The sequence below is a fragment of the Condylura cristata genome, unplaced genomic scaffold (assembly GCF_000260355.1).
Source record: "Condylura cristata isolate star-nosed mole 26May11 unplaced genomic scaffold, ConCri1.0 scaffold00036, whole genome shotgun sequence".
NCBI lineage: Eukaryota > Metazoa > Chordata > Mammalia > Eulipotyphla > Talpidae > Condylura > Condylura cristata.
Genome location: NW_004567137.1, coordinates 3456375 through 3478602, shown reverse-complemented (window position 1 = coordinate 3478602; position 22228 = coordinate 3456375). Strand labels below are relative to the sequence as shown.

Sequence of the window (22228 nt, the reverse complement as noted above, 5' to 3'; positions counted from 1 at the left end):
GTGGGGAGCAGAACAGGCAGATCAACGAAGTACACTGCTGAGGGGAGCAGCGGGCGGGTCAGGAGAGGTCTGCTGCGCCATGTGGTCACCTCTGGGACAGGCGGGGATTGAACTCATGAGGAAGTGGCTTAACCTTCTTAGTGCTGTGCTTTAACCCGCTGTGCCACCAGGGAGGGCCCAACAGGAACATATTTTTAATTATAATGCTTAAACTGTAAAATTTCAGTTTTCATGTAAATAAGTGCCAGTCATTCAATCATTCATTGTTCACTCACTCATGCAACAGTTGCCTCATGACCATCACAATCATCAGAGATGTTGACATGATTCAAATTATTATGATTCATTTCATGTAAAGACAAATGTAGGCACCGCAGGCAATTCTTACCAATACTATGAGAAGGCCCCTTCTTTAAAATATTTAGGTGCTTCCCTGCACCCTCATGTTTATAGCTGCTTTATTTACAATAGGGAAGACATGGAATCAGCCTAAATGCCCAAAACTAGATGACTAGATTAAAAAGGTGTAGTACATATACACAATGGAATATTACCCAGCAATCAAAAAAGATAAACACATGCCTTTTGCAGCAACATGGATAGAGCTGGAGGGGATCTTGCTTACTGAAATAAGCCAGAAAGATAAAGAAAAATACCAGATGGTTTTACTCATAGCAAGAGCATAAAAGGACCGGTAGGGGTAGGGGGTGAGGTTAATAATAATGAACAACTATATACCAGAGATATTTTATGGGGGTGGAGTGGGAAATGGGATCAAAATGGGGGGAGGAGGGAAATGCACTGGACTATGGTGATGGTACACGGGTGATTTGGTGATGGGAAGCCCATGGGGATTACAACTGAGATGGAAAAAGGCACAAAATGATATAAAAGTAAACTATTATATTAATTTTTAAAAGTATTTAGGTGCTTCTTTGCAGAAGTTGTCACCTCTACCTGGATTGTTCTCTCCACGCCCCAAGATTCCGTTCAATTATCACCTCTTCCACAAAGCCTCTGAGGATTCCTACAGGAAGTGTACCTTGTGCATACCACCCTTTCACACAAGCATATTCAGTTAGAATGGTGTACAACTCTCCCCTACACACACTTCAGCGTGAGCTTCTTGATGGCCTCTTTATCTTTCCATTATACCTACAAAAACAGTGCCTGACAGGGAAGAGCTGGGAAGCTTCCTGAACACCCACCTTATCATCAGCGAGCCTCAGGTGCATGGTGTATGGTTAGCCTGGTATTTCAGAGCTCATGGGGCAGCTACACCGCCCTCTTTTTGTTCCTCTAAACCTGCTCAGCTTGTTGCCACACGTAAGCCACTTTCTGAGGTGTGCCCCCACATTTTCATTTCCTTCCTTTTGCTTTTTCACTCAGATTTTGCTTCAGTTTCAGCAATCTGGAGAAAGCCCCCGAAGGCGAGGCTTTTGCCTCCCGCACTAGCGCCTCCTGATCTTGGTCTGAGGGTGAGAGCAGCTAGCTCTCATGTGTCTAAGCTGCACAGCTGTTAGTCAGAGGGGACATCCCCTGAAAGTCACCTCTCGTTCTTCTTCACTGCCACCCCCTGCATGCGGCACTGTGCCTGGCAGCTAGTGAACCCTCAGAAGACCCACACAACCCGTGAAAGAACTGAAGAGAAACTTGGGCCGTTCCCTCCCTCGAAGGCAAGCTGTCGCATGTGGGCTGCATCTCCCAAGCTGGTGAGCTCTGCAGGACTGCTCAATGTTTTCCCAAGTTCTGAATGAGTCCACTTTCAAAAGTGAGATTTAACATATTTAAAAATTTTTCAAAAATCAGGATTATTTTGAGTTGAAGAAGTGGAAATCTAGAGCCTGAAAAGCCAACAGGAAAGGCGGCGGATGTGAGTTAAGCTGTCTGCTGTGGAAAAGCCCCCCGGACTGTAACCATCTCACCACCCCACATCACGCAGGCGCATGTCCTGTCTGCCCTGAAGCGGACGGATCTGGCACCACTCTCCCCCACTCATGCACACTCTTTGTCACCCAGGCTGTAGATCAGCCTCATGGCTCCTACAAACGCCATTCTCAGGACTTCTGTACCACTACAACATCTCAAACTATGTCCCTAAAAGTGAATTAGCATTAAAGCTTTCTCTTATTTCTGTGTCATGACATGGGGAAGATTACATCATTAAATACAAAACTGAATTTACGATACACAAGAAGTAAGTGCAGGTCAATGCTTAAGCAATCTCAAGGCTGCAGAAGAAAACTGTCATTAGAACATTAGAAAGCAAATGAATCAGTCAAAAATAGATTTAACTACAATGACTGAGGTCTGTTATCCTTATCAAAGTTCACAAAATAAAAAACAAACCCTAAGGGAAGATTGTGTAAGCACATTTTAAAGTAATTCACAAAAGAAATAGAAATGATCAAATAACCTATCAAAAGTTAATTCATTATTTTTAGTAATTGAAAAGATGGGAATTAAATGAGCTCCACTTTCAACCATAGTTCATTAATTCATTTAACAAACATTTGTTGAGTAGTTACAATGTTACAAACACTCTAAGTTTGGCAAAGATTTTTTTAAATGGTAATAATTTTAGGATTCAGTAATGATGAGTACCATCACATACTGTGAAAAACAATTTTATAATATGTATCAAGAACCATAAAATAGCTACTACCCTGCGACCTAGTAATTAAACTTCTTAGAATTCGTCTGAAAAAAATAATCAATGTAGCAGGCAAAGCTTAATGTATGAGGATGTTAATCATAGCATAATATATGACATCAAAAACATTACAAACCTAAGGATCTAACAATAAGAAGTGATTAAATAAATTATGGTACATTCACACCATCAACAATTATGCAGACACTAATTGTGCTTTCAAAGACCATTTACTGGGCGAATGCTCACAAAAATGTTTAAAGCCTATATTTTAAAAATAACTTCATACAGCAGGTTGTTCTTTCTTGCCTTGTAAGTCGGTAGTTACTTTTGCTTTCCACAGGCTAGCTAATTCTTGTCCCCACCACACAAAGGAAAAAACAGGCCTCCAAATAATTCTTAATTCTAGTGTGTACAAAAACGTAGTGGGGGGTCCACTAGACTACAATGGAGGGCTGTGGATGTCTTGTTGGTGGGTGTGGTGTGGCACTAGATATCGGAAAAGCTGTGAACTTGTACCGAGCTATCTACTGTGCAATATATACCAATGTTAGTTCAATAAAAAAGTTAATTTTTTTTAAAAAAGAATGTTAATACAAAATAAAGGGTCTCACATGTTCACACATGTTCACTATAGGCGGCATTATTTACAAGAGCAAAAACTGAGAGTTCATCAACAAATGAATGAATAAAGAGGTTCCAGATTGCAGACAGTGCCCTTGAAAGAGAAGAGAAAAGAATGTAGAAGAACAAGACTGGAGGGGGAAGAGGAAGCCAAGAGGTGGAGAGCAATCGGAGGACAAAAAGCCAAAGGAGACACATCCTGGATTTTACAGAAATTCACTGCACAACACTCTGTGGAGTGTTACAGTGTAATTCCGTCACGAGAAAGGAAATCCTGAGACAACTGTGGGCGAAGTAAGTCAGACACGATACTGCACAAGTGAGAAATAGCACACAGTGTCATTGCATGTGGATTATAAAAATGTCATACAGAGGTTAGGTGGTGGGGGAACTGGGAAGATTCTGGTCAAAGACTTTCAGTTGTATGATGAAAAATTCTGGGACTTTTATGTACAGAAAGAGAAACAGTGTTAATGCTACCATGGAACAACACTTGAATGCTGCAGAGAGAACAGATATTAAATGTCCTCACACACACAAAAAGGAAATGGCAATTATGGAATAAAAGAGAGATGCCATTTAATGTAATGAAAGGTGTCACTTCACAATATATAAGTGTTATCAAATCAACATAGTGCAATGCTCGATGTCAATTATGTATCAATAAACTGGGAGAAAATAAAAAAAAATAAAGGGCCTCAAAAACATTAGTTGCTACGAGGGACTACAGAGACAATGTCCAAACAGATCTCAAGCAATACAAAGCACTGAACAAGATTCCAGATTGCAGACTGTGTCCTTGAAAGAGAAGTAAAAGCAAGACTGGAGGGGGAAGAGGAAGCCAAGAGGTGGAGAGCAAGCAGAGGACACATCGCTGGATTTTCTGGAGATTCACTGCACAATACTCACGTATTAGAAATTCCCTTTTCTATGTATTTATAGTTTTATGCAGATTAGACAAGACACTTACAAGAAGCATTATTTGTTTCTTGTAACACTAACCACAGGAAGAGCCAAAAAAGATGTCATGGGAGAAAAAGCAGAACTATCTTCCTACCATGAAAAGAGTAACAACAAAAATCGAAAGTCTGAGGGCACCTAAATAAACTGTCTGTGCCAAAGCTGATTATAGTAAAACAAGGAGGAAGTCGAGCCTTGGTTTTGGAATGACTGAGCTGTGCAGAGACAGAGCATCTGCACAGTCATCAGCACACAGCAGCCCTGGTTCCACGGCCACCATGCAAACGACGCAACCTGGGCTCTGATAACCCCCACGTCCAGCAAGCCATTTGCATGCCAGGCAGCTTCCAAGCCCACTCACTGGCATGCCCTGGAGCCTTACAGACAACAGGCCTGCGGGGAGCTCAGCCACCAGGACAGGACAGGGCAGGACAGAACAGAACAGAAGCCCCTGGCCTCAGAGAGGCAGAAACCTCACCTGTGAAAGAACCAGAGCACAGCATGCACTCTTTTGGGTTTGAAAATGGATCATTTTTCATGAACAGCTACTAGAAGGAGTCATTCTCAAGGGATACACTAAAAAGCAGCAAGGTGACGAGTCGAGTGACAAGTCCCATGGCACAGGAGATGGAGCAGCTTAGCGTTACACTGTCAGTTACATACCCTGCTCCCTAGACATTGCCCTTCCCCGTCTCCTCTCGGAGCCTCTATCGGGACTCAGAGGGACGTCGTTTCATACTGACATTCTTACAGTGAAATCACAAGGCTGAAAGTACTGAGCAATTCACATCCCCTTTCTCCCTTACTCAGCCCAACTTTCCCCCCTCCTCATTCTATGGAGGTATCTCCAGCTTGGATCTGCAAACGTCTGCTTTTTCAGCATTTCTGAAGGAAAACAAGAAACCTCACTATCACCATTCAAGCCATTTCACATCTGCTGCTTTCTGTCTTCATTTCAGTAAGTGGTTTTTAATCCCTTGTTACATTTTTACTACTGTGTGTCCAGATCGCCCTCCCGGGGGACTCCTCACAGCCACCAGTTTCGAGGTTGACCTGCCCTCTATAGGCACTTTCAGAAACTCAACACCTACCAAAATCACCACCCTCTTGGCTGTCTTAATTATTAATTCTCTCAAATTTCCTATTATTAGCTCTCGATCTGTGACAATAAATTCTTTATTACCATTCTCCATTCTTCTCATCGGCCATCTTGGTCTGTTTTAAATTTTGCTTTTTTGATTCTTGTATTAGTCTGCTTAACACTGAACTGGCCTAACAAAAGTCTGCTTGACCGTGACTCTGTGATCGTGACCCCTATCATACTGGTAACACGGGGCCGCATTTGTCAACAGCTCCTGCACGGTGTCAGGACATGTGTCCAAACAGTGACCGCTCATGGCCCAGGGCTGACCAGCTGCCAAGCTCTCTTCCTGTTTCGGCTGTGCCGCCACCCACAGCGCAAAGAGGACACATTTAGGTAGAAACAGGTTACTTTTTCACGTCAAGAAACTATGCCCACTTGCTTCTTCTAACACTTATTACTGCTCATTCTGCTCTTAGTCTTCCTTGCTGCTTCCTTGTCTAAGGTTCCTTGTCTGCAGTCAGTCCTTTACCGTATGTCTGTGCTATGTCACGTGGCTTCTGCTTTCGGTTAAACAGCCAACGTGATTTTGATCCTCAACCTGTGGTCTTCCTTTCCATTCACCTTCAGTCTTCACTCATGCCTTTCCTTAAGCGAGAATCAAGCTTTTCTTTTCCAAAAATGTTTTTGCTTTCTAAGAATGATACCTTTCCATATCCAAAAATCTATTTCCTTTAACTTGTCCTTCATCTTAACTGTCAGTTCCTCAATAATTAAAATTCTCTTTTGTCTTTCTGGCTATACCCCATCTGGCCTTGTCTTTTTTGCATATGTGTGTGTGTGTGTGTGCGCATGTATATTATAGATATATGCATTTCTGCTAGATGATGAAACACCTAAATATGTTCTTAATGACCTGATCATATTACTAAACAGTATTTTAGAATTTAATCCCTTCCCTGAATCTGTCTCATTCTCAAGTTTACATACAAAACGATAGAAAGTGCAGAGAAAGGCCAAGAAGTGTTTAGAGAGCAAGTTTTAAAATCGAGTCTTCTCAGAATCTTACACCCACCCATGACTATTGCACTCCCTGATGACATGCACAGGGAAGCAGCACAAGGGGAAGATGGTCCATGGGAGAGAATGGCTAGAAAGAGACTGGGTTAGTCATTTTGTAAAAAGGAGGGAGTAGTCACATACAAATTCAAGTTGGCATTGTATATTTAAAATTTTTGTGATTTCTATGCCAATCTGCATCAGAAGATGCATGCTGAAAGTTGACCTTCACGTTAGTGGAATTACATGTGTCAAGGAACACTTATCAAGCACCTGCTTTCATAAATTACTATGAATGGAAATAGTTCCTCCAATTCAGCCTCACATTTGCTAGCAGTCGAGTGGAAGTCAACTGGAGGCTATCACATGGTGGCTCCTGCAGGCAGTGGGTCACCCTCCAAGTCAATGGGGCCAGACTCATGCCAGGGTCTGTGCAGTGCAGATGGAACACGCCTGACCTCACTCACCCCTGCCTAGTCCAATAAGGGACTGTCCCCTGCTCCTGGCCCAGCAGTTTTTGGTGTAAATCCCATGATCTTAAGGATCATCCCTTGCATAGCTTAGGGGATCAACATTGTAGGAACCTGTCTTCCTTTTCAACCAGTGGTGGTGCTGGGTGGGGGGAGGCAGGATGGGGAGGATGCTGAATCAATAAAGGAGACAATGCTTGAAAATAAATATAAGAAACCATGAAAAAAATAACAAAATAAAGATACCAAATGTGATACCTGATGGGCAAGAATGTAGATGTTGTGTCCGACATCTTTAGGGGAAACGCCATCGTCTCCACCCTCATCATCTCCATGATCGCATTCCAGCCCTTGGTTATAGGCATTCTTCATCACATCCACCTATCAGGAAAGAAAAACAGGAACAACAGGCTTCAAAGCCACTTCCAATATGCACTTTACATTGTTCGTATGATTTTAAATCTTCCTACAACTTATAAAATAAAAAATAACTCACGTGAAAATAGCTTCAAAGACCATCTTTTTTTTCCCAAGATTTATTCATTTATGCATACAAAACTGGAGTACGGGCCAGAGGTGTGGGGTATGGGGTGGGAGGACTCACCAGAGAGCAGAACAGGTAGATCTACTGAAATACATGACTGAGGGGAGCAGCAGGCAGGTCAGGAGAGGTCTGCTCTGCCCTGTGGGTGGGTCACCTCCCTGGCCAGGAATCAAATATGTACTGCAGTGGCTGCTGACAGCTTCATAGTGGTGCACTTTAACTTGCTGTGCTACCAGGGAGGGTCCTCAAAGACCATCTTTATTGAAATGAACATAGACCCATTTTCCCCAGCAATAGTCCCTATTTTTCTTAGGAACTTTTGCTTTGTCCTTTGAAAGTTGACAGTGTCAACATTCCCATGAATTCAGAGGAGCACCCACTATCTATTAAGTGCCTAGTAGGTAACTGGAAAAGATGGTGCCGGACATTGTCCTGGGCACTCAGAACCCAACAATGTACCCAGTAGATGCAATGACTTCAGGGAACTTAGCTGTACAGTGAGAAGCATCAGCACCTCATCAAGAAAGACTGCAATACTCCTACCATAGGCCTACGTATAAGGCACCCGGGAGGCTTGGGCTGGAGGTTGGGGGTAGGTCATAAGGAGAAAGGGATGGTGGGGTGAAGGTGCCGCAGGCAGAGGTATGAAGGTTCCCATCCAGTGCTGTCGATGGGTGAAGCTGAAATTCATTGTTCCATTTAACAGTGAGAAGGAAGGTCCCTGCAGATATCAAAACCTCATCAACCAGACACATAATCAAACTGCTTCTCATTTCTCTCCTCTCTGTGCTCTTTGGCTTTTGCCTTTAAAGAGAGGATGACAGGTGTGGAGCCCTTCTCTGCCTACTCCGCTCACAGCACCAACACTGGCGCTCACAGGAGGAGGGCTTAGTCCCTGGGGTGCTGAGCTGGATGTCTTGCGTGTGTCCTCCGTGCTTTTGAAACCCATGCTTTTACAACACACCAATATAACTTCAAAATTTCCAAGGAACAAGTAAGGAGGAGAAGATAACTTCTACAACAGGAAGACACACGGATGATCTTCGTGAAATCCCCATCAGGTCTCCACACAATTTGCTCTAAGCCAAGGAAGAATAAGGACAAAAGATAACAACTTTATGTTCACTTTTCAGAAGTGGTGTGAATAAAAATTTTGAGAGGTACAAAGCTTTTCATAGATCCCAATATACAGACTGAAGCAAACTTTTCTTTTTCAGGCTAAAAGAATTTACAAATAATTTCAGAGTAACTGTGACAACCCAGTTATGTACAGTTATTGGGGGTGGATAAAACCATTAAGGAAAGGAGCCAAATCACACATGCCTTTGTCAATTTCTCAGGTTCTGGGAGTGCTAGGAAGGTGATGATGTGTCCTAGGACTGGACAGGGCAGAGAACAATACTAGACTTTTCTTCTGTCATATACACTAAAACTTGTATCTTTTAAGCTGTACAATATTAATATGACTTTTAAATATTTTCTTACCAGTTCTCGGGGTCTCATGTTAAAAAGAATTCTCTCTGCATTCTCACTGTCGTGTCTGCTTTCCATGATGGCCAGTAAGAGCTTGGAAGCATTGTTCTGGAGATAAGGATTGAGTCAATGCACAGGTAAATGTTCATGCATTCACCTGCATTCATTTTAATTAACAGTCAGAACCATTTTTCTTAAACAATTTTAAGCTGCTGATTTCATTTGGCTTGTTGACATTTAAAAACTGAATAATTTACTTTCTTGTCAACACAAAGTAAAAATAATAAATCACAAGCAATGTTATGAAGGATGTTTTAAGTATTGGTTAAAAAAAAGTGTTTTAAACACCAAATTGATTTTATATATAATGCTTAAGAATACAACGGCATTTTCTTCCACTGTTTCCTCATAGGCATTTCTACAATAACCTTTTAACAAGACAATAAAGTGAACCAGAATCACTTGTATACTTAAAGAAATAGTCTAGTTTTTAAAACTCTAGCACAATGTTTTTAATGTGAAACACTTGTACATATTAGCAAATCAAAATTTTCAGTAGATATGAGCAAAATTTACCCCATGAAATTCTAAACTGATAAGTTATGAATAAATATGTTTACTGGTGACAACAGGTTGCCCACTGGCTTGAAGAACTTTTGACAGAGAATGAAATTAATTTATGTCATCTTTGATGTTTCCGGTAGGGTCTTCAAAGATATGATTTCAGCACTTTTACCTATCACACACATTTCTGATACTGTCCACGTGTAGCCCGGAATGGCACCGAGGGCTCCAGCAAGCCTGAAGGCCACCAACACAGTGGGTTCAACGTGGGGGCAGGGATGTTTCTTTCCTCTGAGTTGGCAACAGTGCTGCCCCTTTACTGTGCAAGCTGGGAGCTCCTCAGGGCTCCACGGAAGAGACTCTACAGAGCTTCACAATATGCACCCAGTGAAAATCTGGACCTCATGCCTAAGTTCTGATAAGAACAAAAGTAGCAGTCAAGTGGTTTTAAGACCTTTCTTAGTTTCTTCTTAGGTTAAGCCGTGCCTAATTAATAGCATACAGGAGGGAACAAATTGAATCAGTTTCATGAATGCAGACACTCAACAAATTCTGTTAAAGCTGTGAAAAGTAGTCTTAATGTAGCTTCAATAGTAAATTCTATCCAGAACTTTTTTCTTCCCCCAGGAGTAGAGCCTAAAGACCATGTATAAATGCCTAGTATTACTAAACATGATGACAGTGGTGAGACAACCGCCACAACCCCCCATAAAATAGATTTAGCATTTTGTAGGGAAAGTGGTATTTTGTTCTGTTCCATTTTCTAATCTGTACCATTTTTATAAACTAGCATCCGTACAAAATCATCCCTAAAAAGTAAGGGTTAGGGACCAGTGGGGGATCATAAGCCCTCAGAGCGGTCCCAAGGGACCCCACAGAATTCAAAGTGAAAACACTAACGATATCCTCTGATGAACCTCACTCAGCTAGCCCAGGACTTAAAAATATAGACGATTTCAGAATGCTACTAGCAATAGGGCATTTTGCTAACCAATCTTCTTGTTTGTACTACTTTGGAAGAAGTCTAATAAATGACCCACTTAAGTCTGCATTTGAAAGCACAAGAGCCTATGTAAACTAAGAGATCAAATATTTGTGCCATTATTAGTAGAGTTTTGTTCCAAAGGAAACAAGAATTATTAAACAAACAAAAAGTCCTGTGTACAAATTTAGCACTTCCCTAATCACAGATGAGTGGTAAAATGTAAATTTAAATGTAAAGGATGAGACATATGGATGAAAAAATTTCATAAAATTGCACCATAAATGAATGGATAAAGGATATTTAAAATTGTCAATGATATAAACCTTTAACGAGTGTGAATGCATCTCTGTAATGTCATGAAGAATTTATAATTAAAAGCACCTTATTCCTGGGGCACCTAACATTTGCTATCTTAAAAAGAGACTAGCAGATGCAAACCACACAGATTTTTTTTAGAAAACTATTCTTTAAATATTTCAAGACAAATCCATTCATCTTGTAATACATAAATACAAACCTTTATTTATCCAACTGTCATATTTTGGAGGTATACATAAATGATGCTTAGTAACATAAATGAAATTTTAAATTATTCTCTTTCAAAAAAACAGTTCATTTGAATAGCGAGGGACTATCTTCACTGTTAGGTCAGCCTCTATCATTCAGTGTTTGCAAGTCTGCATTTGTAAATAATCAGTCTGCTTTTATTTTAAATTGATGGCTCATTTAGTATTTCCCTGCTCTTTAAGCTACATTAACTCAAAATGAGATTTGAAGGTACTGTCTTTAGACTAATGACGAATTTAAGGCAACACAGAGGGACCTTGAGAGCATTATGCTAAATGAATTAAGTCAGATAAAGACAACCATGTATGATTTCACTTATATGTAGCATCTAAAACAAAACAAAACAGGAAAAAACTCACTGATACAAAGAACATATTGGTGGTTGCTGGAGGTGGGGGGTGAGGGGGACATGGGGGATCAAAAGATACAAGCTTCTAGTTATACAACAAATAAGTCCTGGGCTGTGACAGTTCACAATTCTGCAGTGACTATTTGAAAGCTGCGAAGAGACTAGGTCTTAAAAGCTTTCCTCACCAGCAAAAAGATGTATACCTATGTGTGCTGTGTGGATGATAACTAGGCTTATTGTAGAGCTCATTTAGCTATTTATACAAGGATCACACCACTATGCTACACACTTTCAGTGAATGTGATACTGTATGTCAACAAGATCGCAATGAAAGTTTTTGTTTTTGTTTTTTAAGGATTTCAAAAGTCAAAGACCAAGGCTTTGCTATGTTGTTTCTTTATGAATTGTGACTAATGGTGAATTTAGGAGGAAAAAAATGTGGTTTGAGCACTTATTAAGCTGATGACCACACAGGTCGAGGCTTATTTCATGAAGGCTAGTGTGACACTAGTGAGGACATGGCATGAGTTCACACTACCTCAGGCCCCTTCCCGTCTACAGAGGAGTTACAGAGGAGCAGAAGGACCCATAGCTTGTCCATTTTGCAAATGAAAACAAGGGGCAAAAAAATACCCTTCATTTCCTCTATTCAAAGAAACATTTGCTTACTTATTAAGAACCATTAGCACAATCTTCACACAAGGACATATGCTTATCCATTATAGTTCAATCTGTATTTACAAACAGAAATGAGAAAACATCATTCCTATTCTTCTTGGCCATAAATTTACCCATGCAAAGTTAATTCTTTTTTCTGTGATACCAGACAAATGCCTTTGTAGAAAAACTGCATTTAACAAATGGATTTTGCTTTTACTTTTGCAAGGTTAAACACAATAATACAGCCTCCAATAATTCATCTCAGTTGAATATTGTGATTTTTGTCTCCAGGAGTTACAGTAACTAGAGTATACTCATTTTTCTATTTCCATTTGAACAAAAAGCTGAAGAAAAAATTTTAATGCTGTTTTGTCCAGAGCTAATATAAATGGAAGGACACCAAGTGGTGCCTGGCTTGTGTCAAAGGAACTATGGAAGTAGCTTGTAAAATGTGGGGGGAATTAAACACCTAATGTAAAAAAAAAAATCAAGCACGGGAAAGAAGAGTCATCCAACTAGGAGACAGACTCCCTTTAACAGAGCTGAATTAATTAGGACTGGCCAGATGGAATTCCATAGTCAAGAACTAAAAGCATACGGTAGAGTGGAGGGCCGGCACTTTTGCTTTCTATATAATGACAAGCAAAAACAAAAGAGAAGTAGTGAAACAAAGTGCCTACTTAAAAATTCATCCAATAATGTGCCCTCTGACTCAACATCTTTACTGGGCATTTCAGCAGGAATTGCGCTGCATCTTGATCTTGGCCTGTGCTTTCATTCTCCTTTCCGGCCAGTTCGTTAATGCTGGTATGGTAATATCCTGGTATTTGCAAGCGCTACTTGAAGACTAAGAGTAAGCTCTCAAGGAGTTTTAAAGAGAATTTCACCCTCTGCTCCCAATAGTGGGTTTACTCTACCTTGAGTTGAAGCACGAGGTCCATCCGGTATTTACCAAGAGGGTTGATGTCATTGAGAATTAAAGCAATGATGATGTCAATCCCATTTGATTCATGAGTAGCAATACAAGTCTAGAAAACAAATGTTTATAAGGTAGCATCTATTTATAACATAAGAGCAGTAGAAACCATGACAGAAAACAATTGCCTTCATTCTTTGACCTTTAGAATAAAATTCTCACTTTGAGATAAAGGCAAAGATAAGACAAGGTTTAACTCTACTTCTTTTGCAGAATCTAATAATTAATCCATTAGTATCAATTAAGTGACTTTGTATGCAGGATACTGAGAGGTCCTGTGTGAAACAGGAGATTTTAAAATAAATACTTTTCATAGAATTTCAAAGCACACCAGTTACCTGAAATACTATTTTTTTTTTTGTTAACACATAAACCCTCCAATAGATTTAAAGGTTTAAGATGTGATCTAGGCTGGCTAAGACAATATTCTCATTTGTGCGATTTGTATGTAAACTTTGTCAGTGCTCATACAGCAGACGCCGATAGGGCCACTTGTTATCAAGCGCTAACTGGGTTACATGTACTTCCTGGGATAAAAATTTGTACTTTGAGGCTCCAAGTTTGGCAACTGAGCCTCAATCATTTTATAGAACTTGAAACCAGGAACTTGTACTGGAATTTGAGGATGCCACATCACCACGTAGCCAGGACTGTTAAGGGGACAGAAACATCAAAATCCAGGTGAGTTAAATTTAACATGAGAAAGAATAGCCACAGTAACTCTGAAATGTGTATTATTTTTCAGAACAGACAGCAATTCACCCTTCACACAAGGGAATTTTTATTCCCTTCATACAAAGAAATGGCAGCTTCCACCCAACATTCCCAGATGTGCTCTGGATCATCAGAGAGTTTGCTGCACAAAGAAGGAATTACTCTTAGGCCAACTCTAGAATTTGAAACAAACCTCTTTCTTGTCCAGATTTTTCAAAGCACAGGGCTTAGAATTGCTGCATTTTTTAGAGTAGGTGGTATTCATGGTATTTTAAAATTTGTTTTCATTTTTAGAGCTTACATGATTATAAGTTACTTTCTACACTGAATTTCATCAACAATCAGGTTTTCTTGTGTTACGGCCCTAGGACAGGCAAAAACAGTGAAATCCATACACTCTTTCACCCGGTCACACACACACTCCAGAGGGAGGAAAAGTACTCCCAGAACAAGTGACTTCTACTATTACTTGTGTTCTATGCATGTAAATGTGTGCTTACATGTCCGTGTGAATATGCATCACATATATACTATATGTGTTTATAGAAGTCACAGGATGTGCAACTGAAAACAGAAAAGCAAGCCTCCTTTCTGTCCTTTTTTTTTTTTTTTTTCTATGTCAAGCATTGAGACTTGGTCTCCATGGCTGCTTTCTAATTTATATTCAGAAATGTATGAAACTTCTCTCTCCCAGGTTGGATCCCTGCATGTGAGGCAGCAAAGGCCCATGGAAGTCAATAGTCAGTTATCAAATGTCTCCCTTTACTAGCTCCAGGGTGCTGTCTTCTACTACTCTCTGGCGTCCCTCACATCTAAGAAGATGGAATCAAGACAAATGGTTTGCTATGGACCATTTGATTTGGACTCAGAATACAGAGCTTCAAGGACTTTAAGACAGACACTGCATCTTACTGATTCAGTCTGTGAGACAGGAATGTCAGTCTCGCAGTTAGAACCTATTCACAGGAAACCACTGACAATGATACCTATTTCAAATAAGCTTATGAATATAACAAGGAGGCAGTGTACACCACCCTCTTCAGAGGAGCCAGGGAAGGCTATGAAAGTTTATTCTACAGATCATGGAAAGATTCACTGAAGATAAAAACTGAGCACTGATGAAGAAACATACTTTGCTGTTTGTGATAAGTTTGATGTTTATCTGGGACATTTTCATGGGAATTTTCTTTTGCCATAGAATTTAATGAAAGCAGGGCACTGTATTTATTGGTCTATAATTCAGTCTTTGTAAGCTTTGTTGGAAAAGTAAAAACACCTGGCAGAGGAAAGAGACCATGCAAATGTACACCAAGCTTGGCTTCTTGGCCAGTCCAGCCCTCGGAGTATATGTGTGGAGCATGTGCTGCCTGCCTGCTTACCTGGTTTTCATGGCACGGGCCCTGGCAATACTCAGTCAGGCTCTCCAAGGTCTGGTTGACCAACACAACGTTCTTCTCATTGATGTAGAGACCCAAGAGGCCCAGGCCCCCTGTTGTACTCCCACAAATGCAGTCCAGAAACTGAAGGGTCTCACAGACAAGGTTGTAATTTGTTTTGTTGTTCTGATTCCTCAAGAAGTTCTAAAGGCAAGAGAAAATATACCTTTGGGGTTAAAATGAAACCACTGTGCTAATTGTTTTCATTTCTTTCTCTCTGTTGTTTGTTTTTCTAACTCAAAAAGATCCCTGTGGCAAGGTGGAATAGAATTGTTCCCTATAAGAAAGTGTTCACATTTATTAAACTTTTTTAGTTTTAAAGAAAGACATGGCTTTCCACCCTCAGATATCTGTATTTATCAGGAAAGTTCATAAAAAATCTATAGAGAGGGCAAAGATGATGGTAGTAGGAAAAGAAGGAAAAGGAAAGGGGAGGTTTGCTGGGCAAACAAGTTGTCAGACTTTTTAGTATGTGACTCCCTTATCAAATATGCAGGTTCAGAGAATGATTCAACTGCCTGGAGGATAAACTCTAAGTGCCTACAACATTTCAGTGGATATTCAACTCCCATTCAAAAGAGTTCTTCTGTCTGTATGTCTAGCAGTCCACTCTGGGCCCTCACAGGGCGGCTGTTTAATGAATAGCAGTGCATCCAAACATTGGGCATTATAAGGCTAGAAAAATGAGGTCTTTCCACTGGGAAGGGGACAAAATGATGAATCTAGTAATAGGTAATTAGGAATAAGATTCACCACCAAGTGTAAAAAGTAAGTTGCAAAATATGGCGTAATATCTTTTTTAAAAAGTTTATATGCACAGATTAGTCTGGTTATAATAAGTGCATTAAAATCTCTCTAAGTAGGGGCCTCCCTGGTGGTGCAGTGGATTAAAGCACAAAGAAGCTTAAACCACTTCCGCATGAGTTTGATCCCCGCCTGCCCCGATGTGACCACATGGCATGGTAGACCTCTCCTGACCCGACCGCCGCTCCCCTCAGCAGTGTACTTCGTCGATCTGCCTGTTCTGCTCCCCACTCTGTCTCTGGTGAATCCTCTCACCCTCCGCATCTCTGTCCTGTACCCCAGTTCTGTATGAATAAATAAATAAATCTTTAAAGAAAAAATCTCTCTAAGTAAACACAACCTATTGACAGCTACTGCTTTTGGACAGTATGCTTTGTGGAAGGGCAAGTGAAGAGGAAACCTTACAGTTTTTATTTTATTACTTAATATACTCACCATGTACTGTTTGACTTATTTAAATTTTTCTACCATTCCCTTTTTTGTATAGGTTTGGATTTTTTAGCCCCATTTTTTAAAACACCAAAATATACATCATGTAAAATTTACCCTCAATCATTTTACAGTGGGATTAAGTACATTCAGGATGTAGTAAAATACATCCATCACCACTACCTCCAGAATTCTTTGCATTTTATAAAACTGAAACTACCCCTACTATACACACAAACATTCTCTCTGTTCACTTTTGTCTCAGCCTCTAGCAACACTGTTCTATTTTCTGTCTCAATGATTCTGCCTACTCAAAATATCTCACGTTAAGTGGAATCACAAAGCAGATGTGTTTTGTAACTGGCTCAGTTCAAGTAGCCTACTGTTCCGAGGACCATCCACCTTGTAGCACATGCCAGAATTTCTCCTCTTTAAGACTGAATAATATTCCACAGTTTGCAAACACCACATTTTACTTATTTTCTCATTCAGCCATGTACATGGATTACTTCCATATTTAGCTACTGAGAATAAGTCTGCTATTCATTCTTATCAAAGCAAAACTATTTTATAGGTAACATTTTCTACACTGTTGATCCCACACTCTCATCAGCAAAATGCTCCATCATTTTACTATGACTCATATCTTTCTGCATAAAATACTTATTTCCTGTAGGGAAAGGCCAAGCACTCAGGCACATGTTCAGTATCCTCCCTCTGAAAGTGATGCTACTGGCCTTTGCCTGCCCAGAGCTCTGCAGCAGCCATTTCCATGCCATGCGGGGTGGCCCCCAAGCTCCACGGTTCCAACATCATTTAACCCCTGAGCATCTCAGCCCTTAGAGGATATGTAATTACCATAATCCAATTTAGAGGAATTTAACCTCTCAAAACACCTGTAGAATAGACATCTTCTAAGGAACACAGCTTCAAACACTGTTGTCTCTAATATTGGACATGTGCTCCTGGAAACACTGAATAATTGTTGGTTATAGAGAAAACAGACATCTGCACTGCAGATCCCAGGACTTACTGCAGATTTCAGCCAGTTCCACTGTAAGTTGGTAGTAAAATCTCCATCAGCCTTGCCACCTAGCAGTAATGACTTGGCATAATAAAAGGTATAGATGATCTGCAGGTTGGAGTTGCTTCAGGTAAACAAACTCACCTTCTGTCAGGCCAATCCATTATCTCACCCATCATGGGACTTGCCATGGTGACATATGCAATGTGTTCAAGTGATGCCCAAAAAAGAAGCAAAAGTTCCAGCCCCCCCCACACACACACCTAAGCCCATTTATTGACAAAGAAAATGTGCTAAAGATGATGTAAGATCCAGACTATGTCATTTACAAAGGTACTAAGTTGCACTACTGTATGAAATCTTTTGCACTAACAATTACCCATGATGACATTAGCATGGAGAAAGAAGTAGGTTGGACATGATGAACGGCCCTGAAATCATGAGAGGCACAGATGTATCACAAGAGCAGGACCGAGGCCCAGTGAGGCTGGGAGATGTGAGAGCAGGACACAAAGTATGATACTGTATAATTTTTATGCGTAAAGGAATTTTCCTCTCCCTTTTTTTTTCATTAATATGAATTTTTCTTCCTATTTCAAACAATTCTCCAAAACTTGCCCCAATAATGCATGCTGGCTTTCTATGAGTTTAATGACTTCTAATCACAGGCCATAGCCTCAGCTTTCACACAAAACGAAACAAGTACCTGCAGCTCCCGGTTGTGATTCTCACAGAGTAACTGCAGAAACCTCAGTATGGGCTGCATGATGGTGATGGCTGGGCTCATGGTCACTTCCTCTGCAGACCTGTCTTCGGCGTTTGCCGTGTCCACCCCTGCACACATGATGTCCGTTTCCGGATCCATTTCTCTTCTGTACACGCAGTATGCTTTGGATGTTGCTGAAGAAGCTTCTGTTAATTGGCCTTTCATTCCCTCTTTTAAATGTAAAGTTGACTCTCTTGCTGAAAATAAAGCAATACTCTTATATGTTTCTGGTTTCATTTTTCCACTAATTAAATTAAAAGATAACCAGGTGCCCAAATCTAACAATCATCTGACAAGAGATGCAACAATTTCCCAAAAAGAATCTGAGGTGGCAACTAAAAATTTAAATTTGTACTAGGATGTGAAAAATGGAACTTGATGCTTAGCCATTTTAGAAGGACTTGTGTTTTGGGGACAAAACAGGAGAGTTCATAAATATAAGGAAGTGGGCAAAACATGACAAACTTTGAAATGTCAAGTTTTTGATTTGCAACTACTGCACTGAAGACTGTTGGTCTAAACACCAAGAATCTTTTGTTACGTTTGGTGCTGTAACTTCTGTTTTCAAGTTTAAACTTCATGAGCACTTAAAAAGGTTTGGACTGATGCTACTCGCAGCAAAAGGATGGAGCTGGAAGGGGTCATGCTCAGTGAGATAAGCCAGAGAGAAAAAGAAAAATACCGGATAGTTTCACTCTTCAGAGCAATGTAGAGGATCCAAATAAGGGATCAGGAAAAAAAAATAATAAAGTAAATGTCAAAATCAAAAGGCAACTATAAACCAGAGACATTCTGCAGAGGGAGAGAAAGGAGGGAGTAGGATCAAAACAGGGATCGGAAGAGTACAGGGAATTGGTGGTGGGAATTTCATGGGGATAAGAAAGCACACATTGTGGGCCCTCCCTAGTGGCGCAGCGGGTTCAAGCACTGCACTGAGAATCTGAAGCCACTTCCGCATGAGTTCGATCCCCGCCTGCCCCGGAGGTGACCACATGGCATGGCAGACCTCTCCTGACCCGCCCGCTGCTCCCCTCAGCAGTGTACTTTGTAGATTGCCTGTTCTGCTCCCCACTCTGTCTCTGGTGAAGCCTCTCACCCTCTGCATCTCTGTCCTGTACCCCAGTTCTGTACAAATAAATAAATCTTTAAAAAAATTATATAAAAAATCACACATTGTACAAAAATGAAAAATGATGTAAGAAATACACAAATTAAAAAATATTTTTAAAAAAGGAAAAAAAATTTAGCATCTCTGTAGAGACAAAAAGGTGTGGAACAGTTGTTCTTTTCCGTGCATTCCACAATGAAATGGAATATTTTCAGATCACTAGTTGCTTTGCACTGGTAATGCCTTGAGTTTGACCCCAGAGCTATTTCAAAATCAACGCTGGCAATCGTAGTATAAGGAAAGTGCTCCATAGTCAGGGTCACAGTTGAAGCCATAAGAAAAGATACGAGAGATGACAAACATTTGGGATTGCTCGTTGGGAAGTAATCTCCCCCAGACACTCGGCAGTTCCTTACCTCTCAGCCGTGGGCCAGACGTCATCAACTCGCTGTCCTCATCTCTCTTTTTGTTTCCCAAGTCTATGGTATTCACCGTCACTGTTGATCTAATCTCTTTCTGAGCAGTCTTCATTCGGTCATAAAGAACTTTGAAGAACTTTTCTGACTTTTTTTGTTCATGCAACTGCTGGTAGAAAGAATACTGCAAGAAAACATTTTAAAATCTCAATATCCAAGAGGAGAAAGAGTGTTTTCATGCTTGAAAAAAACACAAGCCTTCTAGATAAAAGCACACATTTAATGTGCTGCCCATTATTATTTCATAAATTGACAGTTTTTGCCAGTCTCCTGGACTTTTTAATGTGTACTAATAATAGCTGAGCACTTTCCACTGTAATATTTGCATGTGTTATTTAACTCACCTTACCTGGTTATTTAAAAATCTCACAAGGACACTGTAAGAGATGTAGGCACAAGAGTGTTTTTTGATGCCTGCATTATTATAAAGTCATGCATCCATTTAACACATATTTACTGCATGCCTACTGTATGCCAGCAGCACTAGAGAGCAAAGAGGAAAAGCAACCAACATCGCCACCCTCGGGCGTCTGTAACCCTGAGTAAAGGCAGCCACTAATTCACAGACCACCTGTGTCAATGTAAATTTGTGAGAGCTACAAAAAGCTGTTTTCCTCTGTTTCTAAATCATAGCATATTTAATGTAGAATATGTTGTCATGACAACTTCACTCAGGAACCCACTGATGAAGAGGCTGTAACTTCTGTGGGTGCTCCCTCGCTACACAGCTATGTGAGGCATCTAGGCAAGCCTACCACAACATGAATGCAGCTTTATGGTGCACGATAATGCCTACAGCATTCATCACCAAAAGATGAAATAGGCGGGAGACAGGAAGTGATACTTTCCAGACAACACAGAATTTGTAGTTATATATTAGTATGAAAGTTATAAATTAATACTGAAACCATGGGATAGAAACAACTCAAATAAGAGAAATAAGGTAAACAATTAATAAAGGTAATAACCCCAGTAAATGTAGTGATTAAAATAGTTTCATCACCTTGATAGAAGATAGTGTTGGGGAAAAAAATGGTTTCAATATCAAGTAAGAATTAGCCAATTCATAATCCAATAAATTTAAACCTCTTTGGGGAGATTGGTGCCCATAGATGTTCTTCCCGGAAGGAATGCCCAGAAGCACGATTCACAGGTACTGGGACTTGCAGGTAAGATGCTACCATCACCAGGTCTTGAAACACGTGCCTGCCTGTAGCATAGGGCACTATATGGGCACGATCTGTTCACAGAGCTTTCTGAATCCTCAGAAGCTGGCTTCATGTAGACAAGGGGAAGCTCCTACGTGGAGGGCTAGCGGCCCCTCCAGGAAGGAGGCCAATGAGTCACAGTAACCATGGCAACTGCAGGGAATCCGTAGAGCTAGTTCTGCTAATTCAAAGGATAAATGCAGCATTCACAGGCCTCTACAGTCCCACAAATTAAGCTTAATAGTATTAAGCTTAATATTAACGTTTAAACCTTAATATTCTCAATATAATGAGGTTAGGAGGTATCAATGAGGATGTTATAGGATATTTGTGACTCTACTGAAACTAAGTTTTATAATTTTTGCAAGTCTTTGATATGCATGATCTAATGCCACTGCTACTCCCAGTGCAGCTGGATAATGAATAATGTTCACATTTCCGTTTTATTAATAACTTGAGTTTCCATGAAGGCAAGTGACTTGCTCAATATTACATAACTAGTAGATAGAAGAGGTACAATTTAATTCTAGATTCTCTGTTACTAACTCACTAATTTATAACCTCTTTATCTCAAACAACACATTACTGACAGAGATTACACCTTTTCAAAACCAGAACTCTATAAAACTGAATGATCTGGTTTTAAAAAGATTAGAAGTATTTTGATATGTCTCCATACATTACCTCAACAGGCAATGAGGATTTCTCTTATAGACTTTCCTCCACAAGCTGTACAAAGTCTAAGGGGAGTAACCCAAGGTTTCCGCAGGTGCACAGATGACAGATAGACAAATACATGTGAGAGAAGGTTTTCCCCAGAAAAGTCAAAGCTAGAAAATTAGGGGAGTGGTGCCCTCCCTTGTGGTGCAACAGGTTAAAGCACAGCACTATGAAGCTATCCAAAGGTGTTGCAGCCCAAGTTTGATTTCCAGCCAGGGAGGTGACCCACATGGCTTAGCAGACCTCTCTTGTCCCGCCCACTGTTCCCCTCAGCAGTGTACTTCAGTCAGCCTGCCCGTTCTGCTCACCACTCTGTCTCTGGTGAATCCTCTCACCCCCCAACACCTTTAGACTATACCCCAGTTCTGTATGTATAAATAAATAAATCTTTAAAAAAAAATTAGGGAAACATAAGTAGATATGAGTTAAGACTAGAAAGGGATACTGAGTGAGCCAGCCAGGCAGACAGTGATAAAGAGCACCAGCTCTGGAGCCAGACTTCACAGGTTTGAATCCTAGCTTTACCTCTAACTAGCTTTGTAACCTGAATAAGGAACTTAAACTCTCTTTTCAGGCTC

At 40.4% G+C, this 22228-nt stretch overlaps 1 protein-coding gene across 1 annotated transcript in view; it reads right to left on the bottom strand.

Moving 5' to 3' along the window:
• Window positions 1-22228, bottom strand: part of ITPR2 (inositol 1,4,5-trisphosphate receptor, type 2) — a 450179-nt gene that overhangs the window by 129181 nt on the left and 298770 nt on the right. The window contains exons 40-45 of the mRNA XM_004693199.2: window positions 19663-19846; window positions 18079-18335; window positions 15059-15259; window positions 12907-13017; window positions 8877-8972; window positions 7106-7228 (exon numbers count right to left, since the gene is read on the bottom strand). Coding sequence (XP_004693256.1) covers window positions 7106-7228; window positions 8877-8972; window positions 12907-13017; window positions 15059-15259; window positions 18079-18335; window positions 19663-19846 — 972 coding nt within the window. The remainder of the gene's footprint in view (window positions 1-7105; window positions 7229-8876; window positions 8973-12906; window positions 13018-15058; window positions 15260-18078; window positions 18336-19662; window positions 19847-22228) is intronic.